Raw genomic sequence first — 26,155 nt, forward strand, 5'->3', positions numbered from 1 at the left:
TCTCTACCAATCTATGTACTACTCAGTGAGGTAAAATCCATTTGCATCACTGTTTGCTAGCAGCTCATTTCCTTACAGAACAAACATGGTTTGTTTGTTTGTTTAGTCTCTTATATGTAAGTAAAACTTCTACACAGACAACCACAGTACAAATAATTCTGAATGTCAGATGGTGCTGGCATGCCTTTAATCCCAGCACTCAGGAGGCAGAGGCAGGTGGATGGATCTCTTTGAGTTCCAGGCCAGCCTGGTCTACCAGGACAGCTAAGGCTAGACAAAGAAACCCTGTATTGAAAAACAAAGTAATAATAATACTTCTAAACTACTTGGTAGGAACTCCATCCATGGCTTAGTATTACTTCCAACAACAGAGGTAGAAGGCAATAACAAAGTTGTGTTTCCTTTAAACAGTAAGTACCATGCAGCACATCGACCACTCTGCTTGCTGCACACAGTTTTTGATAGGTGCACTACAGCACACACTGATGCACACTGAATCCTTTAAACTCCTGGGCAAGATTATGCCTCAACTATTCATCACAAAAGCCTATATATATTTGACTATTTTGTGTACCTTAACATATGCATATTAGGAAATAAGGCAGTTTCAGAACCGGTTTATGTGGTATGTGACACTATCTCATTACTATTACTACAAGATTACTCCTACTAACTATGTGAAAACAATACCTCACATAAAAGAACCATAGGAGACTTTATTATCAGCTGAAATCTTTCAACCAACTATACACTTATATTACAGATGCATAAACTGCAGTCCTTTTTGTATCTAGTGAAAAAAATGTATTTTTCAGTGGTAAATTGTGAAAATACCACAAACCATCCATGGCTATGTATTTAGCAAGATATTCAAATGCATATACTTTGCCAACTGCTGTATATTTAAACTTAAGACTACTCAATCTTTGTACTTTCATTACTCCAATAAACAAAGGTCAGAGGTGAAATATAGAAGAAAAGGAGCAATCCAAAGCTTTTCTTGAAATCTGATTTGAGATTGTTAGAAATGAATACCTCTTGTTAGAAACAGTCTGACAGGACTACAAACTAAATCTTGTCTTCGTCAGTATAAAGAATACCAATCAGCCATTTAAAAGAACCTAGATTCAGCATCCTAATGGGCAGACAGATGCCTGAAGAACATTTTTCTCTACAGAACTCTGTCTACTTACAAACCCAAAAGTCATCATGTTCAGAAGGTGAACTTGATGGTAACTTTTCTCCTTATTTAGAACAACTAAAACTAGTAGCAAAAGCTAATACTATTGTATAAAGCAATATTAAAATATAAAATATTAAAGGGGACAGCTTTCTTTTTTTTAAGGGAGAGGCATGGCTCAAGACAGAGTTTCTCTGGGTAACAGCTCTGGCTGTCCTGAAACTCATTGAGATCCACTTGCCTCGGCCCTCCCAGTGCTGGGATTAAAGGTGTGAATCATCAAGCCTTTTCAAATTACCTCTAAATTTTCAAACTGGCTGAGAAAAATAGAGGAAATTATTTAATTTCTGAAACTAAATAAAATTCTACTTCAGGGGTGTTTTTAGAAATTAACAAATACTGACTATACTTATTCTGAACCCTGCTGCCTTACAGAAAAAACCCTGGATACTCACCATTGCAGTTCTGGACTTGAGAAACCAATCAAATCTGAACTGAGGGGAGTTTCGAATACATTGCCGTAACTCATCATAAACGTTTTCCTTGTCAAATCCAAGCTTGTGCAGCATACAAATGAGAAAACGGTCCTCTTCTTCGGTGTAGTTTTTCCCTTTGTTAGTACCATATGATATTCTTAGCTGATGAAAGGGAGCTTTGTACCTTCCAATCTATAAAAGTTGTATTTAAATATATGAGATGAAATACAAGTCCTATGTAATCCACACTTCAAACTTACTCCAGCCTTATTATAATTAACCATAAATGTATTTCCATTTAGGGAGCCTCTTCTGCCCGTTGTCTTATAGTACTTTATAGTTTTCCACTATTGTTACTGAGAGAAAATGAGGTCTAACCTTCCTGACATGACTTAGGCAGAAGCTGAGTCCAGCACCTTTAAACTATGTTAACAAAAGTTATGTTTTGTTTTTAGGAAGTTTAATTTTAAACAGTAATTTTTTTCCTTTAACATGGTTATCTCATATTCAAATTGGAGTTATACTATCTACTGTACTTATGAATATACAAAATACCTTTGTATCTAGTGCTTTCTTGATACTTATTCTTCTTTGAATTCTTGCCTCTCCCCTTTCAATCTGAGCCATAATCTTCTCTATGTCCTGGAGCTCATTGCATCTTTCCCAAAACACAGCTGTAAGCATATAAATTAAAATAAATGGAAGAAAGGGGGGGAAAACATAAGAAAGAAAACAGGAAGCTTCCAAAAACCTCTACTCAACTCTCAAAGAGTGCTAACATTCCTCTTTTAAAATAGTGAAGTATTACCTGAGTATTCAATGACTTCCTCTGGAGTTTTTCCTTCTACTTCTCTGGCTATATTTTCAATATCATCACGACCCCACTTCTCATTAGCTTTGATAAACTGATTAAAGTCTCTCTTATTCCAATTAGTAAACCCCTAAACAGCAATAAGCAAAATATTTAATCACAGTACATAAAACTTAGAAAACAATGCTACTATACTTACAAATAAATTTGGTATTACAGAAAAAAATGTTACTTTATCTTAACTAAGAGTTTTGGAGTGGTTAACTTTTCATGTACACACTTTTACCAGTACATTATATATTTCTCAGAAACCTGAGCAACTAACTCTAAATGGAAACAGTAAGGAACATTACATGAAAAGGTTCAATGACACTATTTTTTTAGTTTTGAAATATTATTAGACATTTGGGAGGAAAAGTTAATAAATATTAAAAAGGAGCAAGTAGAAACATGCAAGAAACAACAGTGCTTAAAAGATAGAACATACGAAGTTAAGGGGCGTGGGGATATTGTGGTTAGGATGAAATGGGAAAAGGGGGGGGGCAGGAGAAAGGAGAAACAGGAGGGAGAGGGTTAATCAAAACTAAGGGTATAAGAAGACATACGGAACCTACTACTCCCCATGCTACATCCTATGCAACTGTATTGAAGTCAGTGACATGGTACAACATGAAAAGGTCCCTGCAGCCAAGCTTGATGATTTGAATTAAATCCCCAGAATCTGCATAGTAAAAAGAACGGACTCCATCAAGGTGTCCACACACATGAACAAAGAGTACATAACTGTAGTGTTTTTAAAGCATCGACACAAAGGTATTCTACATGAGTGAAAAATGCTGATCTCAGAAGTCATGGCGATCAAACAAAACTCCCCCATTGCCAAATGTGTGATACCTCCCTATAAAAGTTGGTTAAGAAGGCTCAGAAACCCAGAAATAACACAGGCTATTGCAATTGTTCCTGGTTGCCCTCCAGAACTAGATGATGATAACCTATTGCTGAAGATAGCACACAATTTGGTTACAAGACCTGGAGGACTCAAGCTGGAACTTAACTGGAAGCTTCCTCCCTGTTGGCTGGCCTACACAGTGCCCAAAGTGCTATAGTACTACAGGGAGTATCACAGAAATGGGAACAGAAGGATGTAAAAGCCAGATGACAAAGAAGAGAGCTGTGAAATGCTAGGCCATGAGATTCACAAACAATGGCAGTTGCAGCTGTTTGCACTAACCCTGCACAAGACTGAACCTGTTGGTGTTAAGAAACGGATAGAAGAGGAGCTCATAGAGCTCTACCCATCACTGGGAAATAGTTGGCTATTTATACATGCTAAGACAAGGGGAGCAGATGTGTTCGGCTGTGCAGCCACTGGTGAGAACACCATGTTCCACAGCTACACCCACACAGACAGATAAGTGGGTCACAACAATGGGGCTGGGGTAGGGTTTGACAATGGTAGAAAGGATTAGAGAGAGCTGTTGGAAGTAAGAGTTGTCAGAATGCAGTATGTGTGTGTATGAGATTGTCAAATAATAAATTTAATTTTCAAAAAGAGCAGGTTAAAGACCTACTCTCAAAGCTGGAGAGATGGCTCAACCGTTAAAGCTAGGTTCACAACCAAAAATATAAGACCAGACTCTCAAAGGTTTGAATCCCAAAGAACATTATAAAAATATTAAGCAGAATACATCTGACAGAGGACTAAGAACTAGAATATACAAAGAACTCAAAATAATTAAACCCCCAAACTCAAAGAACCCTATTACATAATGGGATAAGGAAATAAACTGCTTACAGAAGATGATATAAATGACTAATGAACATATATATATCAATATAAATGGATAATGAACATACATAAACTATCCAACTTTACTAGCCATCAGAGAAATACAAACTAAAATGAAATTGTAATTTTATTTCGCATCAGAATGGCAATCATGAAGAAGTATCAAATATTTCGAAGGATGTGAACAAAAAGGAACCATTATATGCTGCTGGTGGGAATTTAAACTAGTCCTGCCACTACAGAAGTCAATATAGCATGTTTTTAAGACTTATTTACTTAATGTTATGTATATAAGTGTTTTTGCACAAATGTATGTCTATATCATATGTATCCTGGAATTGGAGTTGCGGATGTTTGTGAGTGGCCATGTGGGAGCTGTGAATCAAACCTTGGTTCTCTACAAGAACAAATGTTGTGACCTCTGAGCCATCTCTCCAGCCCCCGTATGGCAGTCCAATGTATCTGAGATACTTGTACTCGGCAATTGTTCAAGAGCTAGTTACAGGACCAACTACAGAAATAATGAAAATATAAAACAAGCAGTGTGAGGAATTTTTTCAGCCTAAATAATAGTTACATTGTTTACAGAAATATGGATGCAACTGGAGATAATCTTACTAAGTGAATGAAGCCAACACCAGACACTGTATGTATTCTCTCATTTGTTGCATCTAGATTTTACAGACACTTAAAATATTCATGTCTATATGACATGAACGCAGAAGAGGGAAAGGAACAAAGAGGACTACTAGCAAGGGCGGAAAGAGAAAGGGGAGGGTGGGAGGTATATGGGAAAGAGTATGCCCAACATATGATGTATAGTTGGTGCTGTAAAAGTATCCTTATGTAGCATAGTATCAAGTACAGTGAATATATAAAATTTTAAAATGAATATATAAGATTTTAAAAGTGTTTTTAATTAAGTATCAAATAGAAATTTGTAATTGAGGTAACTTGCAAGTATGGAGCTCACAGAAAACTACCAATACTGAAAATAAGTTCTAAAGAATACTAACTCTACCGGATTACGTATTTTTAACCTCAACTAGTAATGAAAATCAAAATGCAGTATGTGTTCAAATTTCCTTATTTTGTTACCCTCCCTCTTACTTCTTCATAGTGCTGGAGATTGGACGAAGAATACCATATATGCTAGGGAAGCATTTCAGTGCTGGGTTATACTGTCAGCCCCCTATTTATTCTTTGAAAGCAGCAATTTGCACTATGTATGTCTCAACACACCCCAAACAGTACTGCACAACATAACTGTGTAATCCAAGGTTATACCTGTGTCAGAAGCTTTTCTTTTTCCTCTAGCTCCTCATCATTAAGGGGCTCTGCTTCATCAATTTTAAGTTGTTCTTCTTTCTGTGCCTGTGCTGCATTAGGTAGGTCAGGACTCCGAGGCACCTAACAGATGTTTTCCAATGCCATCAATTAGGAAATTTTAAGGAGCTTAACAGACTAAATTCTTAACAAATTAACATTTCACATTTTCAGTATACCCATGATATTAAACATACTGATTTCCAATGTTACTTTAATAAGTGTTGCTCATGAAATTTTTTCTTTTCAGTGAAAGCTCACAAAGTTCATATACTAAATACATAAAACTAGAGTACAGCAAATAACAGTATTTCCTACTAGGCTCTCCTGGTTAAACAAATGTCAGTAAGTAGCTGTGCCCTTGTGGTTTCTGAGGAGAAAACATTTAGAGAAGAATTTCAATCACCTTGTACCCAATGGTTTTCCTGTAATACAGAATTTCTTTTTCCAGTAATTCAAATAAACGTGGAGGAAAGAACTGGAAATCCTGAACATTTGGCTGTTTCGGAGGTCTAGGTGCCTAAGGAAAAATAAAAACAGTATTGTCCATTAAAAAAACAAAAAAATGCAAACACACACACACCCATACTGTCTTTTCCTAAACCATGATAGCCAATTCTCCAAGGAACAGAATTCACCTTTTAATGAAAATGAACTGACATTAGCCAAAATTTAGACAAATTCAAGTCACACAAAATATGATTCCCAATTTTCTTTTGTTTTTTTACAAGATATTTCACTATTCCCATGCTGTGTCACTCTACCTTGGGTGCTTTAGGTTCACTGACACGGAGTGCTTCCCTGAAATACGCATCAACAGCATAGTTGGCTTTCCTTTCTCGTTTAGGTGGTTCAATCCACTCTGTGAATGCAATCTAGGACGTAGGAAATAATTCATTAATTTCATTATACACTGCAATAAATTATCTAGTGATTTATAAATAAAAAGATAATGACAAAATATTGCTCTATAAAGGTAAGGACTACAGTATTTCTTATACTATGTAGCTAAAAGACAAGACAGAATCTATAATACCATAGAACATGTGCTACAACCCAAATAAGTAGAAAAAAACAGAAATAATCTTAGAAAAACTTCTGAGACTATGCTTAATATATGTCTAAAAGTTAAAAAGTAACATATTTCTTCTATATTGAATATCCAATATTTCTCCACAGTATCAAGTATTGCTAATGAAATGGAATCATTTTAATTACCAGTCAAATCAAGTTCTAAGAAAAGTAGCCTGTGGTCTTTTTATTGCCACTTAGTTTACTTCCAATATCCCCAGTTATAATAACCCCATACAATAATACTTTCAGTAACAGCATATAATGAAACTTTATCATTTAAATTACAAACACTCCAAAACTAGCACAGTGACACACATCTGTAATGTCAGCAGTAGAGACATAAAGGCAGGAGATTAGCAGACTTCAAGGCCACCCTCAAATATAAAGCAAGGGTGGCCACTCAGGGCTGTAGTAAGACCCCCCAAATAAATAAATAAGTAAACAAACAAGTAAATAAATCAGAGCTTACAAGCTAAAACACTACTTAAACTATGAAAAACCTAAGATTGGAATATTGTTGCTGCTTGCAACAATAATTGTTAAGGTCTCACAACTGACACAAGACTCCAAAATTCCACTCTGAAATAAATACCTTCTGTTTTTCTCTGTAGTCTTCTCCTTCAAAGTTATACACACTGGACTCTGTATCCATTGTAAAGTTTCTAAGTGAGCTTTCACCCATCTTGGAGAGCTTTTCATTCATCTCTGCAGTCTGCAAAGAAAAAAACATCACATTGAATTTGAAAGCAACAAAATGGATTAGACTTTGGGGCTAGAAAGATGGCTGGGCAGCTAAGAGCACTTGCTCTTCCAAAGGACCTAGTTCAATTCAAAGACAGCCCACAACTATATTTAGCTGCAGTTCCAGGGGATCCAGTGCCCTCTTCTGGCCTCTTGGGCAACAAGCACACACATGATGCACATACACCCATACACATAAAATACTCAAAAGAAAAAAAAAAAATTAGACTTTATTAGACTTTACAGTATACAAAAGCTTTCTATAGAAAAAAAGATAATATTTCAAAGAGGAAGTATTTTCTCGAGTAGTTTTTGTCTAAACTGCCAAACTTGAATTTCTCAAACTCTCAAAGAGGACCAAATATCCAAAAATGAGATCAACCTGGAATACAGGAAGATTTCTGGCAACTAGATTAAAAGCCAGCATTCCTCAAGAACTTGCCAAGCCAGTTCCAGCTGTGGAAGGGAGTCATTTCCCTTATCTCTGGCAGCCTCCCTACCTGTGGCACCTAATAAGCATATCAAATCCCATGTTGGCCTCCAGGATCCCTCAGTGTCTATCACAAGTGTGTGTTACACATTTCAAAGTCCATGCCAAAGGCTAGCATCCTAGCCTTTCTCACTTCCTCCCCTATGTAAACTCCCTCCAGACCCTGGGCTTCCCTCCTACCTGCTATTCATCCTTCTAACAGCCTAGCTATTTTCAGGACTCTCCCAGCTTCCCAGCTTCAGTTCCTGCTGTTTTCACTATGCTCTCTCTACCCTCTGCTACTTTCCTAGCCCTGGCCATGTTCAAGTCTACTTCTTTCTCTGCTCTGGACTCCTCCAGATGCCTCTGGCTGTTCTCTTGTATCTACCAAAAAAAAAAAAAAAAAAAAAAAAAAAAAAAAAATCCCCTTAACCATACAGCAGAGCAGGCATGTCGTCAGTTTATGTTACAAAATATTATCATTTACTATGCATCTTACCTTCTTTGCACCTCTTTCCAAAATACCATCAATATCCTCATCAGTGATTTCACTTTCTTTTGACGCAAACACATGTGTGGCCCCATGTCGAATCATTTGAAGCATTTCATCTTTCCCAATTTTGTTCAGGTTCTGATCTACAAGCCTCCCTGGAAAACATTGTATGTATGATATTAATTTTAAGTATAAATTAAAAATTATGTTGTATGATATTAAGCTTTTTACTATAAACTTAAAGTTTTACTTGTTAGAGGCAATAACCCTATAGCTTTACCCCATTTCTGTTTACTGCTAATTTACAGGTGATCAAATTCACTAATACATTAAATTTAATGCTACATTTTTCAGCTGGGTCTTAAAATATTTCTAAAGCTTACATATTATATGATACCTACTATATATTGGCTCAATAAAATGTTTTTTGAAGAATATAGTGTTCGGAGCCAAATCTCAGGGCTGGACATGAGATCCTAGGCCATGCTTGGCAGGTCACATAGTTAACCTTTACATAGCAGCTCCTTAGAACCTCACTCAGCTCAAGAAAAGAAACAACTTGACCCAGTCCTCCACCCACAGGCTCAGTCACCTAGGCAACCCTTCCTGGACCTCTTTACCGTGCCAAACATCCTGTTTGTGGCTTCCTACTATCCTGCCTATACTAACACCTGGTCCACAAACAACCCATTCTGCCCCTCCCCATATCCTGACTATACAAGCTAGCCTGAGAAAAGCAAAGTTTGCCGCTTGATCAGAACCCTGTCTTGTGGTCATTCTTTCTGTGACTCGTTCCCTACCCCATTCCCTATCCCTGATTCTCTTGCCCCAGGTTGATGTCCTGCAGGTCGGGACAATATAGTATTTGAGATATATTTGAAAATCAAGTTGGTGAGCACAGTGGTGCATGCATTTAAATCTCAGAACTTGGGAGGCAGAAACAGGCGTATCTCTCATTTAAGCCCAGTCTGGTTTACATAGTAAATTCCAGGACAGCCAGAGCTATACAGGGAGACCCTGTCTCAAAAACAGAAAATCAAAGAGAGAATCTCACAAATTTTAACATTTGTAAACATTATAAACTTAAGAAACATATCAGAAAGATACTACTGTTCATCTTTCCCAGTCAGCTTTTTCTTAGAAAACTGAAATAGGAAAGCCTTCAATGTGTTTCAATTTTATGTAAGAACAGGTGCCTTTAGTCCCAATACTGGGAAAGCAGAGCTAGGAAAACTGCTTTGAGTTCAAGGCCAGCCTAGTCTATTTAGCAAATTCTAGGCTAGCCAGGGCTACACAGTAAGACCCTGTCTCCCCCCATCCCCCCCCACAAAATCATAAAATAAAATGTCTAGATATGATGAACCCAAAGCTTCTGAAAATTTAGTTTGATCACAGAAAAGATTTCAATATTAACCAACTAATTAATTTAATTATTAAATTGAACCAGCAGGAATTAAGTCAATCATCATTTGTGTTTTCACAATACAGGCAAAGGATGTATTCCTAAAGGCTGATCTAATATGAGAACTTGAGAGTTTACTTCAATTAAGCCAAATAAAGTCCTATCCCCTCTAGTCCTGTGTCTAGTCAAGAATCTCTCTCCTAGTAAACATTAAAGTTCCTTGAAAATAAGCACACTTAGTCCACTCGTTGCTTTAGTCTCGGTAGCAACAACAGTGACTAACATAGTTCCAGGTAAGTAAAAAAAAAAAAAAAAAAATTTGTGTCTCTCATTTCTTCAGTATCCCCCAGTGCTTATAAATCATCACTATAGCTCAATTTAATATATGCTCTGCTGAAGGTCATATAGTCTATATAGTACCCCATTTAATTCTTAAAAATTTTTAAACATTACTTTTATTTCCACTTAAGTGAAATGTGAGGCTCAGGCAGAAGGACACTGCTAGCTAATAAATACTAAAATCAACTTACCCAAGCTTAAAACTACTTCCTTAATAACAAAATAAAAGTTTAAATATCTGGAATAGTAGCCATCTTTCTTGGCTGTTAGCTGGACTCTAGGTGCTTAAAAACTCCTCTCAAAAAGCTTCAGATGGAAATATATTGCTGCCAATCCAACTTAGGGAATTATCTGAAAGTTCCAGGCCTCACCTTGTTGAATAACTATTGAATCCAATCTGAGTTTCATCTCGGCACGTTCTACTATTCTTTCTTCTACAGTGTTATCAGTTATAAATCGAAACACTCGGACAGTCTTTGTTTGTCCAATTCTATGAGCTCGGTCCTAGGAGAATTGAATTATGTCATTTTGAATACAGTTAAAAAGTGAAATACAGAAACATGTACAATGAGAACCAAAATTAAGATACTTATTAAGTATAAAGTAAAAGACCTATAAAATACTATTTAAATATCTCATGCTACATAAATATATCTCAGATTTAATCAAATTAAATACATGGAAAGCTTCCTAAGACTAAAAGAAATCATAGTTGTTTAATAGTCAACAAGGCTAACCACATGAGTAACACAAATATGACACTAGCTTATAGGCAAAATTGTAATTAGTATTTCAGTTTCATGATTTCTTTTACTTGAATTTAATTTCAAAATCTTTCCTTTCATTAAGTTAATGAAGTCTATTTTTGTTTGTTTTGGATGTCCTGGAACTCACTCTGTAGATCAGGCTGGCCTTGAGCTCAGAGATCCACCTGCCTCTGCCTCTCAGGTACTGGGATTAAAGGCTCAGGCCACCATTGGCCTGAATGAAATCTTAATTTTCACTTATTAGGAAAACAAAAATGTCCTTCACAAATGATATAAAATATTTAAACATTACATAATTAGCTAAATACATTCAAATATATTTACATGCTAATTTAACTTCTGATCAATTTACTAACCACATTATATCCAGCAAAACACTTCATTTCTTATCAATTTACCTTAACCACCCTTACAAACAGTACAAGACAAAAGTGACCAATGCAGATCTCAAGCTGCACTCACAAATACCAACATTCCAAGTCAAGTCAGTAGTCAGAGTCTATATATTGCACATTAGTCTGTGGATCATGAATTTTCTCAGTCTTAAGACTCAATTTTCTCATTTGGTCAGATACTCCAAATATGAGCACAAATTTTAGGTGTCCCAACTGGCAGATGAGCTAGCTGCTCAAACTAATTTCCCATTTCTCCCAAAGCACAACTATACTTATTTACTGATCCTTTCATTCACCAGAGTATTCAAAATATATTGGCTGACCCATTAGCCCAAAGACATAAAATTCTAGTGACAGTGAGCACTCAGCTCTAAATGGGACATCTTTATCAACTTCCCACCCTAGCCAAGTGCTCTCAAAGAACATCAAAGAGGTGGGAGAAGGAACCTAAGAGCCACAGAATGGGTAGGAACACCGTGAAATGATTATCTCTTGTACAGAACACATCCATTACAGGTATCGACCTACAGCAGTTGTGGCTACCTGCACAGAATCAAGCTCATCAAAGTTCTAGCTGTTGAGGCCCCCAAGGAACTACCGGCAAGTAACTCTCCATTCCCTGAGTAGCAATCTTTTTCTTTGGGTGTAGCTACTGGTAAGTTGCCCTTGCTCCAGTAGATGGCCCCATATACAGGGTGCACTACAGGTGTGCAATCAGAATATTACAACTTTTCATTTATATTAATGAGGAGCTGGGAGACACGTTCAGTGGAAACTCCAAAGAGTCTATTCTAATAGCACTAATTGGTTTCACTGGGTTATTTAAAAAAGAAAAGGAAAAAAAAAAAAACCCACAAGACATGAAGTTGAGAAGGAGAGGATGTATTAACATGAGTCTAAGAGTAGAGAAGTGGGTAGGGGGAATGGGAAAAAAAAAAAAAGAAAATAAAGAGTTGTGGCTAAGGACACAGTTAAGCAGGTAAAAGAACTTTCTGCCCAAGCCTGATGACCTGAGTTCAATCGCTGGAAACCAGATGGTAGAAAGAAAACAGACTCCCCTGGTTGTCCTGACCTCCACATATACACCAGGCAGAGATTTGTCGACATACTTCCTAAATAAATTTTAAAAATAAAATTCTACTAGGTTAAATCAGAGATGCTTATAGAATAAGCAGACCCTACCTAAAACATCTACCAAGCACACAAAGCATTTACTTGTTATCTCTTACCATAGCCTGAAGATCTACTTGGGGATTCCAATCTGAATCATATAAAATTACTACATCAGCAGTAGCAAGATTGATGCCCAGACCACCAGCACGTGTGCTTAGCATAAAAACAAACTTTGTGCTATTTGGTTCATTGTATGCATTGATGGAGTCCTATGGGAATAAAATAACAAGCGTTAAAAAAAGCAGCTGGGACTACAGGTACACGCCATCATGACTGGCTTAGAAAATTACTTTATCTAGGGCATGGCAGCACATTCCAAAACCCAGCACTCATGAAGAGACACAAAGATCAGAAACTCAAGATCATACTTGTCTACACAGTGAATCCCAAACTAGCCTGGCATTTAAGTTCCTGACTGAAGTGATGGCCCAGTGGTTAAGGGCACTGGCTGCTCTTCCAGAGGACCCTGATTTGATCCCCAGCACACAACCATCTGTAACTCCAATCCCAGGGCTCCAACACCCACTTCTGGCTTCCTTGGGCACCAGGCATACACAAGGTGCAGACAGACATGCAGGCAAAATACTTACACACAAAATAAATTTAATTTAAAAAGAAAAGTGTATTCTTAAAAAAACTCAAATATTCTAACAATACAATGCAAACATATATTACCTTGGTACATGCTAACAGAACATAAAAAAATAAAGTAAAATTGTTCTGATTTTTATCTCCCCAGCCTTCGTTACTTACTTGTCTCTCATCATGGGGTGTCTGCCCATCCAATCTGCAGTACTCATAATTTCTCCACATGCAATAATCTTCCAAAATGTCTAACACCCTGGTCATCTGACTGAAGATTAGTACTCTTGAACCTGATGAACATAAATAACCCATTGCCAAGAGCTTTCTAACAGAAATTTTCATTTAAAAATTTAAGGCTAATGGAAGTAGGACTAACAAATTACCAATCAATTCCAAATTACTATTTGGTTAAAAGGATAAAAATGGCATCAGTAAATACCTAGGTCAGTATCTCCACCTATCTCCCATGAAGTCACAAAAAGAGTGACATGTACAGCACACTAAGGTAAACTGTCTGGTGTAGGAGACTGAATCATTAGTCTATTACCTCATATATATTTAAAAGGAGTCTTCTACCACTCCACAACCTTTCTTAAAACATGATCCCTTGGGGCTGGAGAGATGGCTCAGAGGTTAAGAGCACTGACTGCTCTTCCAGAGGTCCTGAGTTCAATTCCCAGCAACCACATGGTGGCTCACAACCATCTATAATGAGATCTGGTGCCTCTTCTGGTGTGCAGGCATACATGCAGACAAAACATTGTATACATAATAAATCAATCTTTAAAAAAAAAAAAAAAAGTTCCCTTAAACTCCCCAACATCCCCAAATGTCATGACTCAAATGAGTCTACTGGTTTTCTCACAAGCCAGCTATGGAACATCTTAAGGAGAACGTATGACAAAGTAGTTGTTTTGAGAATAACTGATTATCGTACAAGCCTAACTCAAAACTGAGGCTGACAACCTGTGCACACATTCTTGGACCAAATGCATAAGGATGTTCTGGCTTATTTTCTTAGAGTTCAATGTAACTCTCACCAACATTTAATGGCGCGTAGGTTCCTACCACTCCTACCTACCAAATCAGTCTTTAATTACTCCACTGTTTTCATAAAAAAAATTACAAAAAGGTAAAATAAAAGTAAGCCAATTCACTAACAACCACAGTGATGTTGTGGACATCATTATCAAGGTGCATCTATTTGTACAACCATCTCTCCTTCACATATCATACCTGTAAATACAACTGGAGAAATGTGAAAGCTCACTGTACTCTTGATATTACAGAATTCTATTTCATTTAGGACTGATATTTATCTTTAAAAGCTATGATGCTATACAAGATGTTATAATGAGATGCTTCAATTCATCTAGAAGGACTATACATTATATATTACATACACATTTTATATATTATACACTATATATTATTCAGATATAGATTCTCATATATAAAAAAATCAGAATATTGTAAATAGAAATGCTTCCAGTTGGGGGAGAAGGAAGGGGGGTGAGGGGAGAGGGAGAGGGGGATTACATGTGAAACAAGCCTGTTCCCTAACTTGATTAAGAATAACAATAATAATAAAAAGAAAAAAAAACTGAAAAAAAAAAAAAAAGAAATGCTTCCAGTCCATGTAAATGATATTCAAGTAAATATATTAAACTCCATAAAAAATACAATAAAAATGTGGGAATTTTGCAGCCATTGTATCTGGGGTAGATATTAGAATGAACAATCATTTTTTAGAAGTACTTTGACCTTGAAGAATCCTTGTGAAAAACAGTAAATTGTTTCCTGTGATCTGCAGAACCGTTTTTTGCTGAAAGGGCATTGCAGCCATCCCATGACTTTGGTCACAAGACACCTCAGGCACACCTGAGGCTCTTGTATTATTGTTATTGCAAATGATACAATAATAAAGGACTAGAGTCATGGGGGCATGTGATACTCTCCTTTAGTAACACATGTAAATTAGATTAGGGACCTTGGTACAAGGTGTAACTTTCAATAAATACATCTTTGTTCGGCTGTTTGGGGTTCAGCCCATCAGAGAGGCTAGACTTTCCTGCTGCCACATAGGCCTTAAAATTTCATGCTGGAATCAACTGACCTGCGTTATAGCATCCCAACATTTGGCATGAGAGAAAAGACAGGTACAGGCATCAAGACTCGAGATACCATAAGCCCAAACATCACTTTCTAAACAAAGGATCTGGGAAATATGTATGCAGAAAAGGCACTGCTGTTATCTTATGATAAAAAGATTAAATTGAACGGTAGTTCCTCTGAATATTTATCAACTTTTATGAGAGTAAAGGACCCAAATTAGAAGGGGATTTGGCATCCACCACTTCAACTTTAAAAACTGTCAGAACCGACATTTCAAAGTGTTGTTCTTTTGTCCTCTTAATATTAGAGGTTTTAAAGTTTTCGTTACTTTTCAATTTAATGCCAGTAACATAGATACCTTGTTCTTTTAATTTAGGGAGCAGCTTGTCTAATACCACCATTTTGCCACTATTGGTAACTAGATGCATATCTGTTGTGTAAGGTGGACCAGGTTCAGCTCCATCAAAAAGGTATGGATGATTGCAGCATTTCCTCAACTGCATCAAAATGTTCAATAACCTCATTTTGTCCATCTTCCCTGCTGAGTTTAATATGTCTATATCCTTCATTAATATCCGAGTATACCTATTAAAAAGAAAAATTGTTTAATGCTGACACATTGCACACTTAATCCCCTTACCACCCAATCACAAAATACTTAAGAATAATTTGAAAAGTCATTGTCTGAAATTTGCTTCCGATGATCTAGGAATACACACATTTAAAATTTCACATATTTGTATAACGAAACAAAGGCCAATGTATTTGTCAGACTATATCCCATCATTAAAGGATGGATCATTATGCTATCTATATACTATGTAGCTGGTGTACACCATCAATTCCTAAGGTATGGTTACTTACCATCTGTAACTTTTTTGTTTTTATTGCCGATAGTATATGTTCACATTTATGCCCTTGAACCTTAAAGACATTTTAAATGTTCAAAATAGTCCGCTTAAATAGAATTAAAAATAAAGTAGTGTGATACAACCTTTTCATGTAATTGAGATTTAAAAAGAAAACATTGTTATAAACATAATTTTAGTATACAGTATTTTTTAAACAAAAAATTACTCATTTTACTCAATTACAGTCATGAATCACAAAATACTTCAGTAAACAGACTGCACATACAACAGCTGTCCTACGAAATTATTCACTTAACTAATTTAACAGATGTCGCAGTAAGAATATTCTAAGGCATTTGTACAGTGGGAGAAAAATGCCTAACAATGCTTTTCTCAGAACATATCCCACTGTCAAATGATACTTGACTGTGTCACATACTGGATAGCTAGTGCAACATTTGAGTAAGAAAATTAAGATCTAAGAAAAGAGGAGGAATCCTGAGGCTAAGGCATGATGATGACATTAAAATGAATGTGATGTGATTTAAACATGTGTTTATATAAATACATAAGAGGAAGGGATGTTTGTGAACTACAGCTATAGTTTAAAGTCAAACCATAAAAAAGCCATTAATGATTACTAAGAATTTAGAAATTGTCTTAGCAGCAGTAACTAATCATGTTTAAAGATTAAAGTCTTAGTCAAACCAAATGTTCTGAACAAAGTAACTGAGAGCAGACTTCATTACAATTCTAATAGGAAGTTCACACGTTTAATTTACTAGCATCTGTGCACCTCTGACACCAACTCATACACATGCAGGGCAAACCGAGTATCTCTGCTACCTTGTAATAGCTTTTCTAAAGTCCTGAGGACATGGAAAATAAGCTCATCTTCTACAGTGGAGCTCTTTCAGATAACTTGCCTACATCTGTAATATCCATTTCATCCTTCTGCAACTCTAGCTCCTCGCAATCTATAAACATGGTAAGACCAGTAAAATAATAGGTGGCCTCTTACATCCATCCCTGGAGCACTATGCTTGTATTACATATTCTAAAGTTACATGATCTTTTCCTATAGTCATCTTACAATGAGTCCATGGTATGCTTTCTACCAATAGGGAAAATTCATGTTGGAAAGAAGGGGATCAGTGGGAGAATAACTAGGGTGAGAAGATAATGGGGTATAAATATGTTCAAAGTACATTATATACACATGAAATCATGATAAATGTATCTAACAAAATAAGTCAGAAGTTTCTAGCTTTTTAGATTATACCTGTCTGTAAAGCTTTTAAAAATAAAATTTATTTCTAAAAAGTGGGGACAGTAAAATCTTTCAGTAGGTAAAGACACTTGCCAACAAAGCCTGGCAACCTGAGCAGACCCACAGAACCCACATTGTAAAGAACCAAACTGCCCAAGTCTCTGACCTCTACATACAAACCGTTAACATGAAATAGTACACATATATGTACCTACACACAAATAATTACATACAAAAAATCCTTAAGAACTAATACATTTTCAACTTTTAAATTTCTTCCTATGAGAATACGGGAACTAACTACCAGGTATCATTACTATCATTTCACAAAGGCATTTTATACTGCTTAAAATTTTAGGAAAAAAAGGTATTTAGACTAAAATAAAAGTAGCTTTATAGACTAAAAACATTAAGTTTTATATATACAGGGGACTAGAGAGGTAGCTCAGAAGTTAAGACTACTGGCTGCTCTTGCAGAGAGTATCCACATTCAATTCCCATTACCCACAGTAGCTCACAACTGCCTATAACTCCTGTTCCAGAGGATCTGATGCCCTCTTCCTACCTCCACAGGGAGTAGGCACTTACATGGAGAACAGATATACATTCAAGACAAAACCGTCATACAACAAACGAAAATAAAGTTTTACATATCCATAAGTGTATACTTTTGTGTGCACATATATGAAAGGGTATCTCAGACTACTCTCAAACATAGCCCCAGATGATTTTATACTCCTGCCTTTCCAGTGCTGTGATTACAGGTGTACACAATCACACCTAGTTTATGTGGTGATCAGGATCAAACCCAGGATTTTGTGCGTGTTAGAGAAACACTAAACTACTTCCTGAGCCATTTTGTTTTGTTTGTATCATGGATCTTGCTTAGTTCTGTTCATTAGCTCTCATGACTGGACAGAAAAATGTTGTACTTTTTTAAGTACAGAAATTATGACTCAGTTTCTTCTTTATTTATTTTACATACATTGGTATTTTGCCTTCATGTGTGTCTTGATGAGGATGTAGGGTCCCCTGGAACTGGAGTTATAGACAGCTGTGAAGTGTCATGTAGGTGGCTGGGAAATGAACCTGGGTCCTCTGGAGAGCAGCCAGTACTCTTAACCACTGAACAATCTCTCCAGTCCCATGACTCAATTTTTAAGTAAACTTTGGGTGAAATTAATAAAAACACACTGCTCAATGTTAGGATAACTAAATTAAACTCCTAGTTTTGAATCACGTATCTGAAATAAAATAGAGAAAGAATGCCTACCATCAGAATACCCTGAGCAACAAAAGCCACACTGCAAGCCAGGCTGGTGGGCTGACCTATCTCTTGCCACCTTTTAATGGGCATTGCATTAGCAGGTTAAGCTTAATCCAATAAATAGAAATCCCACAAAGACACAGACTGTAAAATGAAAATGCAAGAAAAACAAAGTATTCTCAAGTATCTCAGAATACATACCATTCCCTTTGCATTTTGCTAAGACCCACATAGATTTTTACTTCTTTCTTTGGAGGCAAACTCTTTTCAACATCAGCTTTAATTCGACGTAGGAGGAATGGACGCAAAACCTTAGAAAGGACAAAAAGAAAAAGATAACCTTATCTGCAATATTGGTATTACTTCAAAATCTTAAAATTATGTGTCAAATATATGGCAGTTTGTCTGAATACCAAGTAATTTTTAAGATTTCCCTGTCCCAAATACATAATTTATTACGATTTTATTCTTGAAGGATAACAATACAATTTCATTATTTACCCTGTATGTAAGTATTTATATAATGCTTGCTATATTCTCATTAAATACTAGGAAATAATGGTAAGTTTTAAAACTGATTTCAACATTGATAATTCATTTTAGTTTAAAAATTAGTTACTTGCACACACACTGTCCAACATTAAGAGCTGCATGGCTAGCTTTTAAATAATTACCCATTATAGAACCAGTCCATGTGGCAAGTATAAAATACTCAGTTCATTTCAGTCTCTAGCAAGTTAATAAATCGTTGAGTCTCTCCCAGTCCTTTCCTAACAGTAAGTAATATTCTTGACTTTGTAAACAATACAGATCAGTTTCACCTCTTATTTTTAATTTTAAGCAACAAATTATCTTTTAATGTTACCACTTGTAACTTTTTTCATTCAACGTTTATGATTGGCATCTAGGTTTCACAAAGTAGTAGTTCTTTCCTGTTTATAAAATATAAGTTTTAATATAACAATAAAACTAAAATTATTTTATACCTTCTTTGTACTAGTTTTACTAGCTGATAAGAATCCTGGTGAGGAAAACCATCAGCAACTCCAACCAGGCTACAGCAGACAATAATGTCAGTGTAGACCTAATCAAGCACCAGCTGTTGCCAAGACAAGACTTGGCTGTCTTCTAAAACTGTCCAGCTAAATGCAGCTGAATAAACCCAGGAAAAATCTGAAAAGAAATCACAACACCCACGAACTCTAAAATTATTAAAAGGCAGAAGTTTGTAGAGAGTAAAGGACTGGATTAGTAGCAGCATATAGCTGACAAATCATTCCTAAGAACATGCAGGCTGAGCTTTAAAAAAATTATTTATTTTGTGCACATGTATCTGTGTATGATGTACATGCTATAGCAGACATGTGGAAGTCAAAAGACAACCATGTCAAATCAGGTTTCTCCTTCCACCTTGGTGTGTGCCTCACAAGATCTCCAAAACAAGCACTTTCTGTAATGCTGAGCCATGTCAACAGCCTTCCAGGCTGACTTCTAAATATGCCCCTCCCATCACAGAGTCATAGACACTATAGTGGGGATTTCAGAATGCAAGGTCAGGACAAAGTAAAGAAACCATTTCTCTTCTTAAATTGATAAAGAAATTCACATTATTCTAAGAAAAATTAACAAAGATACTAAAACTGCTTGACTCCATTGCCTAGGTGCTTTAGTTTGCTTTACCTACATGTACAGGGTAACTTAAAGGGAAACCATGAAATGAAGGGTATGGGAAAAGAAAACAGAAAAGAATCCAATTCCTCTGCCTCATTTTTCACTTAGATTTTATCAACACTCTAATCTTTCAACACTCTCAATACTTTAAATAAAAAGAAAAATCTAAACAGATTTAAAAACTTGACTGCTATCTGAACTAAAAAAGTTCCTAGGACATTATAACCTCTCAGATATATAACAAAAAATTTCAATGCAGAAGAATTTAAAAATATTAATGTATACAGGAAATAAAGGTCAACCTAGTGGAAAGGTTCATACTGTAATTCAGAATACTCCAGCTGTGGCAGGAGGCTGTGGCAGGATTACCTAGTTTAAAGCCAGCCATGGCTGCATGCAAGATCATGCCTCAAAAGAATAGGGAAAAGGCAGAAAAAGGGATGAGGACAGGAGAAAGAGGTTACGTGTACTCTGTCCCACCAGTGGCCTGGGTCCCACATGACTTATATTAATTATAAAGCTGTTGGCCACTGGCTAAGGTTTCTTATTTGTTAGCTCAGTCTTAATTATTCACCCATTTTCTAATAATCCATGTATTTGCACATGGTCTTATCTTACCGGAGAAAGGTCCAGGGATCTCTTACTCCTCTGGCAACCTACATCTTGACTGTTCAGTGTCTCAGCAATGAAGAGAGCAATTTCCTATTTGTCTCTGCTTGTAGTCTGATTCTGCCCAGCTATGTCACTTCCTGGGATCACACGACAACTCCTCTCTGCCTACACTTCTGAGAATCCTCCTTGTCTTCTAGTCCTACCTATCATCCTACCTGGCCAATAAGTGTTTTACTCATCAACCAATAACACAAACATATACACAGAAGAATATTCCTCATCAGAAAGAGAAGATAGGAAGAAGAAAAATATCCACTGAAGCCAGGCACTGTGCAAAGTCCATAAACATGTTCCCTGCCCATGAACACTCCAGTGCCCTGTATAAAGTCTTACAGTGTCAGAATACTCAAATGACTCAAGATGGAATGCATACACAAGTCACTAGGCCAGCCTCAGTCTAGATGGTCAATAAAGAAGGTGGTAGACATAAATAAGTCTTAGACTACCTAGGAAGAAATCAGAGCCGGGCGTTGGTGGCGCATGCCTTTAATCCCAGCACTTGGGAGGCAGAGGCAGGTGGATCTCTGTGAGTTCAAGACCAGCCTGGTCTCCAGAGCAAATGCCAGGATAGGCTCCAAAGCTACACAGGGAAACCCTGTCTGGGGGGGGGTGGGGGGGGGGAGAAATCAGAGATTCTAGATATAGTAAAAACAAAGAACAAGTGGAGAGTAAAATTAAAGCTGGAGTATTCTGAAAAGACTGGGATGTAAGGAGAGGTGAGCAGGCATGAGTTTATCTCCCAGGGAACTTTTACTATGTTTATAGGCATGTTTGTTGTTGTCACAAATGGTACCGAGGAGAAAGTGTTAGGGATGTTGTTAAATGGACTATATAAAGTACAAAGTGCAACTGTCTCGTCTCCTCCTATCCCCTATTATCCAAACCAAACTTCTGCACGTCACAATGTCTTGCTTGATCCTGACAGCCAAGGACATCCTCATCTACCTACCAACTTTTACCTGTGGACTAAGAGGTTACTTTCTTTTTCATTACACTCAAAGTACACCCTAGGTTCAAACACTAAAACCATCACACATCATCTCCTAATGTCATTTCAAAGAGTAGATTTTAAATTAAAACAAATATAATTCTGTATTGTACCTCTGTTAACAGTAAAATAACTAATTTAAGTATTTTCCCATTAAAAATATGGTCTAACCATACTTACCATATGAAGCCTCTCAACTAGCTTTTGATCCCCAAGGCAATTATTTGTATCAAACCAGGAATCAAAGTCCTATATCAACAAACAAAAACCATCTTAAGGTCAAAAATATATTAACCACAAATGTTCTATAGCACCAGATGTAAAAATAGTTTCTAGAATTAGTATAGTATATGAGTTGTAAGCCACAAAAAACAATTAAGTTCAGCTGGGCGTTGGTGGCGCACGCCTTTAATCCCAGCACTCGGGAGGCAGAAGCCGGAAGATCTCTGAGTTAGAGGCCAGTCTGATCTATAGAGCAAGTGCCAGAATAGACTCCAAGCCACAGAGAAACCCTGTCTGGAAAAAACAAAACAAAAAAACCAAACAAACCAATTTACTTCAAACTCTTATTTTCCAAGTATCCTGTTTACTACTAGCTCCAGGAAAAGTAGCTGAATCATAATATTCCCTAAGTGTTTTTTCCACAAATAGAGACTCAAAGAAATAATTAGAATACACAACTCAAAGGTTTCTGGAGAAATGTCCACCTTATTAATCTAAGTGGAACTTAGATTAAAAGAATCTCATTTCTATTTAGGTACGATCTGAATTTTAAGTATCTACTATAAATTTGCTATGTTAAGCAAACATCTTATAACTGTTACAACTGAGGGCTTTAACAGAAACAATTAGCCTAGCAAGAAAAACAAATTATCTTGAAAATTATCTCTAAAACATCAAAACATTTAGAATTAAAATCTGAATATACTTTTTCCACATTTTTAAACCAAAATGAATACCTTTATACAACTTACTTATATAAATGTACTAACATGGATATCTACAAAGCTCTCCCCACCCATTCCAAACATAGGAACAACAGTTCAAAACTGAACTTTGGTTTGGCAACTGTAACTACTAATAGCACAGACTATTGATACATTGATTATTTTTCCTAGTACAATGAACAGTTAACCACTAATACCATCATTTTATTATGTAAATAACTGATTGATAAAGACTAGGTTATTACATTACAATGAAAGCCATGTAATGTTTACTGTTCATTGTCAACGATTCCACAATTAGCCTAGAATTAGTCTACAATTAGCCCAGAAATGAGCCTCCCAGCACTAATGTAGGGGTATCTCAATTGTGTGACCATTCCAGGTTTCGGATCTTGGACTGTTCAGAATGGAGAAAAGGATCAGAGCACTAGGATACATTTAATCACACTGTCTCTGCTTGCTGAATTCAAGTGATGTATAATCAGCTACTGCCAGCACCTTCCCCTGGACAGCATGCATCCTTAAACCGCAGGCCAGAACAAACTCTTTCTCCCTTAAGTTGCTTTTGTCAGAGTATTTTATTACAGCAACAGGAAGAGAAACCCCTGAAGGCTGTCTCTGAATGCTAAAACAGAACATTTGAGATATACAAAGAGACCCAGAATGCTTTAAAACAAGCAGTTAACCTAGAAATTCTGAGGTAAAATTAAACAGCCTTGATTGCCAAACTCGAATAAAAATATGCCATTCCAGTTGTAGAAACTGATGGGAAATGAGATTAAAGCCAAGGCTCAAAAGTGAATTCTCAAAATACATAATCAACTTAGGTTAGTTAATAGGCTAACTACATAAGTGTAAAAAAATTAATGACCATCTCAAATAATGCTATTATTAAAATATAAGGCATTAAAAACAAAATATTATTAACCATAAAGAGATGCTTACATCAGCTGAATTAAACACATCTGGTAATAAAAAATTTAGAAGTGACCAGAGCTCGTGCAAGTTGTTCTGAAGAGGCGTCCCAGTTAGCAACAGTCGATTTGTAGTCTTGAATTCCCTCACTATTTCTGACAACTGAAAAATTCAAAGCTCATTATTAGAACATTGTTAAGTACCAAACCCTCAGACACAAAAATGTTCATATGAAATATCAAATTACCTTAGATTTTTCATTTTTTATTCTGTGAGCTTCATCTATAACTAAGTATCTCCAGTTAAATTTTTTGAATACAGACTTCTCTTTAATAAGCATTTCATAAGATGTGACACACACATCCCACTCTCCTGGTAATAAAACATCCCTGACAAATGCAGCCTATAAAGCAACAGAAAAATTATATCACTCAATGCAATTATACATTAAACTAACCAACAAGTAATGTAATACAGAAAAAGAAGTGAGACTATTAAACGGAATAGCTATCATTAAATAAGCATTTAAAGCTAGGTATCCTACCACTAAATTACTCATTAATCATGTTAATGTCAGTCTTAACTTAGTTTCAGAAAGCTGAAGTGAATCACAAAATTCAGAAGTCTAATTCTTTAAAATGTCTTTCCACAACGGGCGGTGGTGGCGCATGCCTTTAATCCCAGCACTCGGGAGGCAGAGGCAGGCGGATCTCTGAGTTTCGAGACCAGCCTGGTCTACAACAGCTAGTTCCAGGACAGCCTCCAAAGCCACAGAGAATCCCTGTCTCAAAAACCAAAAACAACAACAACAAAAAATGTCTTTCCACAATTCAACTATATCTCAAAATTCTTAGGAAACAGAGTTTGTAACAAGAAGACTAACAGTTGTTAGTAAACAGTTTCATTGCTTTGATTTGTAGATGTATTAACACACTGTTATTGTTCTTATTTTATAGATAAGGACATAAAAGTAAAAACCAGAGAATTGAGTCACCCTAAGAAAAAGCAACATAGCAACTTAAAAATAACCTACATATCTACTCAGGAGGGAAAGAAATCTAGATGGCTGAAGAGATGGCTTAGTGATTAAGAGCACTTGCTGTTCTTAGAGAGGACCCAGGTTCACATCCCAGCACCCACATGGTGGCTCAACACCATCGGCAACTCTAGTTCCAGAGATGCGACTCCCTTTTCTGGCTTCAGAAGCATGCACCTGGTGCAGAGACATATATCCAGACAAAGCACTCATAAACATAACCTTAAAAAATTAATCTACACTAATTAAGCACAAAACCATTTAATTTAATCAATGTATGCAATCTATTATCTCCACCTTCCAAATCTATGTTTCTCTCTCCTCTCTCCCCCTCTCCCTTTCCCCCAACCTCCTTTTCTCCCCGCCCCCCCCCAACTCTCCAGGGTTACCCTGCGTAGCTCTGGCGGTCCTGGAACTCAATCTGTAATCCAGGCTGACCTCTAACCCAAGAGATTCATCTGCCTCTGCCTCCCAAGTGCTGGAATTAAAGGCATGTACCGCCACTACCACCCAGCAAAGTTCTTTATTCTTAGTAGTGTCATTATTGCTATGACTTTAGCCCAAAACCATATGGCTAAGAAATGAATTAATTTTAACTCATATTTGTATCATAACATCTCAAATTACTAGAATTGATTCTACTCAAATTTAACAATTACTATTCTATTACCACTGTACCCTAAATTAGAAATTTTGCCCCTCAAGTTTCTAATGATGATAACACATTCAAAACCTTTTTAAAAAACATGCTAATACTTCCAAATAAACCATCCTTGACTGTATAAAAACATTTCCAAGGGGAGAAACAAACTGAAAATAAATTTAATAAATTCTTACAGCTTTCTAGTCTATAAATCCTTCTCATAAAATTCTTAACCACAAAAACAGTAGCACAGTTATAAATCACTAATAATTTGTGAAGACCCTTTCTTTTTCATCCCTTCTCCAGATATTTCATCTTAATGGTATAGAAACTTACTCTTTGCTCTTTATCTCCTATCAAGCAAACAGATCTAAGTGTTGGTACCCATCTCTTGAATTCACTCATCCAGTTGTGCAATGTAGACTTGGGAACCAAAACCATATGAGGACCAGGAATATTTCTATAGTGTTTCATATACCCAAGGAGAGAAATTGTTTGAAGTGTCTTTCCCAAACCCTGAAAAAATTCATCACAATTAATCATTATATCAATTAATCACATCAATTAAATTAATAATTAATTTTCCATACTTAGCAGTTCCCTAACATGTACAGGAACATTTAAAAGAAATGCTACATTTGGAACAGCATGACAGGAGCTTAATGTGTATGAAAATTTACAGAGTTAGGCCACATAAGTCTGTAAGGAAGGTACGTATAAATATCACTTCTACAATGCTCAGAAAATGTCTTATTTCCAA

General features: G+C 36.3%; 1 protein-coding gene across 1 annotated transcript in view; it reads right to left on the reverse strand.

Annotated features, from left to right (window-relative positions):
- Smarca5 (SWI/SNF related, matrix associated, actin dependent regulator of chromatin, subfamily a, member 5) overlaps positions 1 to 26,155 on the reverse strand; it is a 36,686-nt gene that overhangs the window by 2,200 nt on the left and 8,331 nt on the right. The window contains exons 6-22 of the mRNA XM_027404878.2: positions 25,732 to 25,911; positions 23,964 to 24,119; positions 23,747 to 23,878; positions 22,035 to 22,103; positions 18,725 to 18,834; positions 15,494 to 15,720; positions 13,189 to 13,310; positions 12,492 to 12,644; positions 10,472 to 10,604; positions 8,366 to 8,514; positions 7,249 to 7,368; positions 6,347 to 6,457; positions 5,989 to 6,102; positions 5,544 to 5,666; positions 2,465 to 2,597; positions 2,212 to 2,330; positions 1,636 to 1,848 (exon numbers count right to left, since the gene is read on the reverse strand). Coding sequence (XP_027260679.1) covers positions 1,636 to 1,848; positions 2,212 to 2,330; positions 2,465 to 2,597; positions 5,544 to 5,666; positions 5,989 to 6,102; positions 6,347 to 6,457; positions 7,249 to 7,368; positions 8,366 to 8,514; positions 10,472 to 10,604; positions 12,492 to 12,644; positions 13,189 to 13,310; positions 15,494 to 15,720; positions 18,725 to 18,834; positions 22,035 to 22,103; positions 23,747 to 23,878; positions 23,964 to 24,119; positions 25,732 to 25,911 — 2,364 coding nt within the window. The remainder of the gene's footprint in view (positions 1 to 1,635; positions 1,849 to 2,211; positions 2,331 to 2,464; positions 2,598 to 5,543; positions 5,667 to 5,988; positions 6,103 to 6,346; positions 6,458 to 7,248; positions 7,369 to 8,365; positions 8,515 to 10,471; positions 10,605 to 12,491; positions 12,645 to 13,188; positions 13,311 to 15,493; positions 15,721 to 18,724; positions 18,835 to 22,034; positions 22,104 to 23,746; positions 23,879 to 23,963; positions 24,120 to 25,731; positions 25,912 to 26,155) is intronic.

This window comes from Cricetulus griseus, chromosome 3, assembly GCF_003668045.3.
Source record: "Cricetulus griseus strain 17A/GY chromosome 3, alternate assembly CriGri-PICRH-1.0, whole genome shotgun sequence".
Lineage (NCBI taxonomy): Eukaryota > Metazoa > Chordata > Mammalia > Rodentia > Cricetidae > Cricetulus > Cricetulus griseus.